Below are 8166 nucleotides of genomic sequence, written 5' to 3' on the forward strand. Positions count from 1 at the left end.
TATCGACTAAATGAACATCTCTAGTCCGCCATGTTTGTATCCGTGTTTGTTTATTTAGGTATGCAGGAAAAGTACATGCATAGGGCACTTCCATAGGATTGTTCTTCTGAGGAGCAAAGACATTGAATATATTTTTATTATACCTTTTTGACTGACAATGATTTAAAGTGAGTCAATAGTGGTAGATCAAAATATGTCAAACCTAAATAGAATTTATCTGTCTACGAAAATTATCATCTTTATTTAAATTCAGCTATTTATTAAAAATTTAAATAAGCATATAATTGGCAAAGTTTCAGTGCTATCTTTGACACATAATTTGAATGAAATGTTATATAAAATTCCTAAATAAAAGTTAACACAAGACTCAAAAGTATGACTGCTAAAGAAGGCAAGATTTTTGCTTCGTTTGATTCCTTTCGGAATTATATTTCAGTGATTAGTAAGAGGAAATCTTTTAGATATGGTCTGCCTTTTATATTACTAGTAATAGGAGGATCATTCGGTCTTAGAGAATTTGCACAAGTAAGGTTATGTATCAAATGTGTTGTATATATACTTGTTTTTACTGCTGCTCCCCACGAGTTCGTCTGTCATTTATACATACATACATAAAATCACGCCTCTTTTCCGGAGGGGTAGGCAGAGACTACCTCTTTCCACTTGCCACGATCTCTGCATACTTCCTTCTCTTCATCCACATTCATAACTCTCTTCATGCAAGCTCGGCTGTTTCGGGTACTCTTGACCTGACCCTTTACCAGGACGTCCTTAATTTGATCAAGATATGTTCGTCTTGGTCTTCCCACTTCAACCTTTCCTTCAACACTCTCTTTGTAATCTGTCATTTATGTCTATAAAATTTCAGGTACTTATTATGTTATTCCAATTTCTAAGCTATATTACAGAAAATTTTTATGAAAATCCATGTAGAAGTTTTTGGATGAAAGAGACATACAAACACATCCATACATCTTAACAAACCTTGCTTCTATATTATTAGTAGGGTTCAATTATAAGGCTATGTTACATACAAACACAAGCTGCAGTGAGAAAGCCTCTGATCCGTTGTCTCTGGTTGAGGTAGAGGTTTTATTGTAGTCTTTGGGTCTGTGGTTTTCCAAAGCTCATACTCTTTTGTGTGCCCTCACTAAATGCCTGGTTGACACCACAAGCAAGCAGAGCTGGCACCATCCTTGCACAATGTATTGTCAATGTGATACTGTAAGGAAATGCTGCTGTCATTTTTCATTTCCTCTGTAGCCATAACTTTTGAAGGATATGGGCCAGCAACCTTTCACAGCTTGAATCTCAAATCCATAATAAACCCATACAATCTTTGCATAAGTGTTTTAACAAAATTGTTCTTTACAGATATCAATTCTCCCAAGTCAAAGGAGTCAGTAGAGAAGAAGCTCAAAAAATGGGCCTCAATAAAACTAAAAATGTTACATTAGAAGACACATATGAAGAAATAAAGAATCTTGATATTGATAATTGGGAAAATAAACGAGGGCCCCGTCCATGGGAAGAACCCACCAGTCAAACCAAAAAGGAAATGAAAAAGTAGTTGAAATTATAATTATCTTAATAGGTAGGAATAATCAAAATGTTATTCAGATAAATAAATTACATATTTTAATTACTATTGCAATTTAATAGCCCCTTACAAAACAAAAAGTTACATGGAAAATCTAAATTTAGACTTATTGATTAAATGACAAATCTATAAATGACACATACATTCACGTCTATATCCTTGCGGGGAAAACAGAGCCAGCAGTCTTGAAAATACCGAAAGGCCACATTTAGCTATATGGAATGACTCACCAAAACACCTCTTTAAATATATTTAATTTCAAAATATTGTGCAAGACTTCATGAGCGCACTGTTCCTGACTGAATTTTTAGAAATTCTATTCTAGTGTCTCCCAACTGCTAAATTTGTCAAGGTAGCATAATTCAGGGTAGGGAGGCACACTATTATTTTACCATCAGTTTCAAAGATACTTACAACTTCTTTGTCTACTTAGTCTTAAAGGTAACTATTATTCCAAATTGTATGCTGTGTTTACTTACAATGATCATCAGCCGTCCGACATCAGGCTTCCTAAGTAACTAACATTGCTAGTGTTTCGGCCTGATCGTTTGTTGGAAAATCGCCAATACCGTTCATTGACACCAAAAACCGGGGCTATGGCTTGGATGGATCATATACATATAAACAATTGTACATGAGTCATCGACCAGCTTTGTCTGGCATGCTCTCGTAAGGCGATGATCCCAATTGGGTTGGTTCCCAGTTCCTTTGTTATAGGATCACATAGTTCATCTAGCAGTCAAGAGTTATTTCTTGACTCCCACTCCACTACGAGGGCACACTGACAAAAACTATTTCAATGAGTGAGACCCGATCGACACCATGTTGATACATTATCATACCTACCTACCCATGGTGCGAACTACCTCACGAAACTTTTAAATTTTTTACATAAGAAACTACCTAATTTTGAATAATCTCAAAAACTACTGGACCGATTTTGATGATTTCTGGCACAGGGAGAGACAAAACACCACGGGGAGAAGCTCCGTGCAAATCCTAATACCCTACCAGACCCAGACCCTACCCAGATAGGGTATACCCTATACCATACATGGTCATACAAGTGATTTAAATTATGTATGTATAGGTATTAAACTCACTAACTAAAGGTAGGTAGGTACCTATGTAGGTAGGTAGGCAGGTATTTGGAAGCAAATCGAATAGGGGTTCGATTCGACATCATCTTCAATACATACGTCACGTCTATATCCCTTGCGGGGTAGACAGAGCCAACAGTCTTGATAAGATTGAATGGCCACGTTCAGCTTTTTGGCTTAATGATAAAATTGAGATTCAAATAGAGACGGGTTGCTAGCCCATCGCCTAAAAAATAATCCCAAGTTTGTAAGCCCTTACAAACCCTTTGTATCCCTTAGTCGCCTTTTACGACATCCATGGGAAAAGGATGGGAGTGGTCCTATTCTTTTTTGTATTGGTGCCGGGAACCACACGGCAAAATGAAAACACCTACCACCCACCTAACTCATTTTTTACCTAATTACGTAGGTAGGTAATCCTATCTAGTTATTTAATTTACATTATGCATTCAAATTACGGAATTAAACTTTATAAATAATACTTGATGCATCGGTACAATATCTTAACCCTTACAGTTCACAATACGCAAAATATATGATTCTCTAGTATAGCAAAGGCCAAACACCTACCTTCCAATTAATTATTATTTTCATAAATCTGATGTAAGATTAGATGGTGGTTGTAGTATTATTATAGTAAGAAGAGCAACTTTTTGGAAAACACAGTTAGCTTAAGTAGAACTAGATACCTACCTACAAATTCAAACAATGATTGATTATTGTCTATGTGTAGGTAAACAAAGTTTGCTATGGTAGGTATTTTGCTCTATTAGTAGGTACTTATGTATTTTTGCCCAAGGATTTGTGTTCATGTCCATTGAAGAAAAGAACTACCTACATATTGTCTTTATAATAAATTACTACAGTAGAAGTAGGTACCTACTAGTATTTCTAATCTATTTACCAAATACAAAGAGAACACACACGTTCCTAAGAATTCCTATAAATAGGTGCTTTTCCTTGAATTCTTTGTTGTGCGCATTATAATCCAAGTACGCACACGGAAAAGCATTTAGTACCTACTACTCGTAAATAATTTTTGTTTACAAATCTTTTCGTGACTACGGTATTCATTTTATTTAAAGAAAATACTGAAGTAAAATTTGGCCCTTCGCGTGTCTAATGAAGACTTCATATTAAAAAAAGTCAAAGTTTAGGATTTTGGAAGCAAAGTATAAAGTCAAGTAAAGTATAAATTGTCAGGAAACTACGCTTAAAATGAAATATCGAAAAACATATGCAATGTTGTGAAAATAAATAAACAAGGGATTTTTATTATCAGCGGTTTAATTGGCATTTTCCAGATTTCACAAAGAAAAAAATCATGACGAATACTTTCTAGAAGTTTAATATCTAGCGTTTCATCATAATTTCATATGAGTGAATGAAACACATTGTCTAGTCGGGCGACCTCGGTTGAGCTCGGCAATTCTCGTTAACAAAACATTGATCGCAAAACCAACGCAAAACAAGCTTCTATAAAAAGAACGGCGCCCCTATTGGTTGCGCATTTAAACTTTGTGACTGATTCGAAGAACATAGAACGTGTGACTCTCTCTTCAGAGCTGTTATTTGAAACAAAATATTATTTTAAGTGAAAATTTATCAGATTGGACTAAATTCTAGTGAATTATCAAACGGTAAGTTTAAAATTATTTTTATCTTGGATCTATCTATAAATAATGAACTAATGTTATTATGACGAAATAAGTGGACGCCATTTTGTCAGTATGTTTGTAATAGAGTTCAGTTTTGATATTACTTATATTATCTACTTAAAAAAATTATCTACCTCTCCAGAATTTCTTAATATAAAATATCTATCAAATGATTGGGTCGTTTTAAGCAGATTCTGTATTCAATATTTCTAGTCCACAGGTAAAGGTTACATTTATAACAACGCACTTCGTACAGGTTTACGTAGGTACCAAGCTTATTGAGGACATTACTTACATCCTCACAGGCAGGAATTTGCGTAATTATTGCGTTGTACACAATAAAGATTGCGTTTCTGCTTTTGATTTAATAGATTTTCTGATGATACTGACGTTGTTTGACTACTAATATAATTGACCTTAATACACGTCTAATTTTAGCCAAACCCATAGAGTATACACGCTATGGTCATGTCCTGTTAAAATTTACATAGGTATTATATCTTCGTTTGCCTTTCCTCATGTTTATAGTTAGGTACATACCTTAATATGTATGTGTTTTGTACTTGCACATTCATTCCACATATAATCACGTCTTTATCCGTAACGGGGTAAAGAGCCACCAATCTGGATAATGATTGAACCGAGGTTCTAATACAGACGGGTTTATAATACAAAGATATATTTCACCTTTTCAAAACTTGTACGAATAGGTCCAAATAGAACGAATAGACCAAATAGAAGATACCTGTTATGTTATGTTTATCGGAAAATTATAATAAAGATAAATGGAATAAGTAGGGTGTCTAGTTTATTATTCAAAATATTTTTGTATTACTGCACGCAAAAAGAATGGTATACCTACAACACAGGTTTTTTTTAACGGCCAAGTGCGAGTCGTACTCGCGCACGAAGGGTTCCGTACCATCATCACGTTTGTATAACAACGCCATCTAGCGCAAATCGATATAACTACAACGCGGTCAATGCATGTCACGTTTGATGTTCAGGGAAATTTATCGATAAAGAATACTTTTATTGTGTGGGAGCCCCCCTTTAATAACTTATTGGTATATGTATAACTTTATTGTTATTTAATTATAATTACAGTAAAACTCCAATTATCCGAACTCCGACTATCCGAATCGCCGATTATCCGAATCAAATCAATCAATCCGAAAACGGTTGAAGTCCGCAAAACAGCTTACATTGACGGAGATGTTAAAAAAACAATGATTTTTATTTCTAAACTTGTACATAAGTACATTTTATTTATATTTAAAACATGTGAAAATTTCATGTTTCTTTCATTTAATTCAATAAAAAAATAGTGCAATATCAAAACGTAACTTTTATGCTTTCCAATGGCAATTTTTTTTTAAAAAATCCGATTATCCGAATGGGATAATTGGAGTTCTACTGTATTTATATTTACACAATTATAAAAATTCTTATTTTATGGTTTTTATATTTTGTTACTAATGTTTTTATTTATATTGTTACAGGAAAAATGCAGATCTTTGTGAAGACATTGACGGGTAAGACTATTACCTTGGAAGTAGAGCCTTCTGATACTATTGAAAATGTTAAAGCTAAGATTCAAGATAAAGAGGGAATCCCTCCTGATCAGCAGCGACTGATCTTCGCAGGCAAGCAGTTGGAAGACGGACGCACACTATCCGATTACAATATTCAGAAAGAATCTACCCTTCATTTGGTATTGCGCCTCCGTGGTGGTATGCAAATTTTCGTCAAGACATTGACCGGAAAAACCATCACCTTAGAAGTAGAGCCATCAGACACTATCGAAAATGTTAAGGCTAAAATTCAAGACAAGGAAGGCATTCCCCCAGACCAGCAGCGATTGATCTTCGCAGGCAAGCAGTTGGAAGACGGACGCACGCTTTCCGACTACAACATTCAAAAGGAGTCTACTCTACATTTAGTATTACGTTTGAGAGGTGGAATGCAAATTTTCGTTAAGACATTGACTGGAAAAACAATTACTTTAGAGGTAGAGCCATCAGACACTATTGAAAACGTGAAGGCTAAAATTCAAGACAAGGAAGGCATTCCCCCAGACCAGCAGCGATTGATCTTCGCAGGCAAGCAGTTGGAAGATGGACGCACACTTTCTGACTATAATATTCAAAAGGAATCTACTCTTCACTTGGTATTACGCCTCCGTGGTGGTATGCAAATTTTCGTCAAGACATTGACTGGAAAAACCATCACCCTAGAAGTAGAGCCATCGGACACTATCGAAAATGTTAAGGCTAAAATTCAAGACAAGGAAGGCATTCCCCCAGACCAGCAGCGATTGATCTTCGCAGGCAAGCAGTTGGAAGATGGACGCACGCTTTCTGACTATAATATTCAAAAGGAATCTACTCTTCACTTGGTATTACGCCTCCGTGGTGGTATGCAAATTTTCGTCAAGACATTGACTGGAAAAACCATCACCCTAGAAGTAGAGCCATCGGACACTATCGAAAATGTTAAGGCTAAAATTCAAGACAAGGAAGGCATTCCCCCAGACCAGCAGCGATTGATCTTCGCAGGCAAGCAGTTGGAAGACGGACGCACGCTTTCCGACTACAACATTCAAAAGGAGTCTACTCTACATTTAGTATTACGTTTGAGAGGTGGAATGCAAATTTTCGTTAAGACATTGACTGGAAAAACAATTACTTTAGAGGTAGAGCCATCAGACACTATTGAAAACGTGAAGGCTAAAATTCAAGACAAGGAAGGCATTCCCCCAGACCAGCAGCGATTGATCTTCGCAGGCAAGCAGTTGGAAGACGGACGCACGCTTTCCGACTACAACATTCAAAAGGAGTCTACTCTACATTTAGTATTACGTTTGAGAGGTGGAATGCAAATTTTCGTTAAGACATTGACTGGAAAAACAATTACTTTAGAGGTAGAGCCATCAGACACTATTGAAAACGTGAAGGCTAAAATTCAAGACAAGGAAGGCATTCCCCCAGACCAGCAGCGATTGATCTTCGCAGGCAAGCAGTTGGAAGACGGACGCACGCTTTCCGACTACAACATTCAAAAGGAGTCTACTCTACATTTAGTATTACGTTTGAGAGGTGGAATGCAAATTTTCGTGAAGACATTGACGGGAAAAACTATTACTTTAGAAGTAGAGCCATCAGACACTATTGAAAACGTGAAGGCTAAAATTCAAGACAAGGAAGGCATTCCCCCAGACCAGCAGCGATTGATCTTCGCAGGCAAGCAGTTGGAAGATGGACGCACGCTTTCTGACTATAATATTCAAAAGGAATCTACTCTTCACTTGGTATTACGCCTCCGTGGTGGTATGCAAATTTTCGTCAAGACATTGACTGGAAAAACCATCACCCTAGAAGTAGAGCCATCGGACACTATCGAAAATGTTAAGGCTAAAATTCAAGACAAGGAAGGCATTCCTCCAGACCAGCAGCGATTGATCTTCGCAGGCAAGCAGTTGGAAGATGGACGCACGCTTTCCGATTACAATATTCAAAAGGAATCTACTCTTCACTTGGTACTGCGTCTTCGTGGTGGAGTGTAGAAAGTAATTGTAACTATTATAATTATTGCGTACGAGTAATACAAATGATATGAAGCAAATTATCTTTAATCTTTTATTTCTTTTCCATTTTAAATAACTAAATTATGCCCTGGATTTTCTTTCCTCGGAATTATTTAGAATCTATTGGGACATCTCCATCCATTGAGAGTAAAGACAAATTCGTCCGTTTTCGTCAAGAGTAATGAATTTATATCAATAGAGGGAAATTTAGGTAGGTTATAT

General features: G+C 36.2%; 2 protein-coding genes across 2 annotated transcripts; both read left to right on the plus strand.

The window, feature by feature from the left end:
* The first annotated feature begins 146 nt into the window (after nucleotides 1-146).
* Nucleotides 147-1645, plus strand: LOC106129639 (cytochrome c oxidase assembly protein COX16 homolog, mitochondrial). The gene is made up of 2 exons (XM_013328243.2): nucleotides 147-530; nucleotides 1375-1645. The coding sequence occupies exons 1-2, from the start codon at nucleotides 376-378 to the stop codon at nucleotides 1568-1570; spliced, it is 351 nt and encodes a 116-aa protein (XP_013183697.1). The 5' UTR covers nucleotides 147-375; the 3' UTR covers nucleotides 1571-1645.
* A 2537-nt stretch (nucleotides 1646-4182) lies between these two features.
* On the plus strand, nucleotides 4183-7985 carry LOC106129618 (polyubiquitin-C). The gene is given in 3 exon segments (XM_060948557.1): nucleotides 4183-4340; nucleotides 5861-7884; nucleotides 7886-7985. Coding segments are annotated over 2 exon segments (2064 nt in total). The 5' UTR covers nucleotides 4183-4340; nucleotides 5861-5865; the 3' UTR covers nucleotides 7931-7985.
* Nucleotides 7986-8166: the final 181 nt, after the last annotated feature.

The sequence above is a fragment of the Amyelois transitella genome, chromosome 16, assembly GCF_032362555.1.
Source record: "Amyelois transitella isolate CPQ chromosome 16, ilAmyTran1.1, whole genome shotgun sequence".
Lineage (NCBI taxonomy): Eukaryota > Metazoa > Arthropoda > Insecta > Lepidoptera > Pyralidae > Amyelois > Amyelois transitella.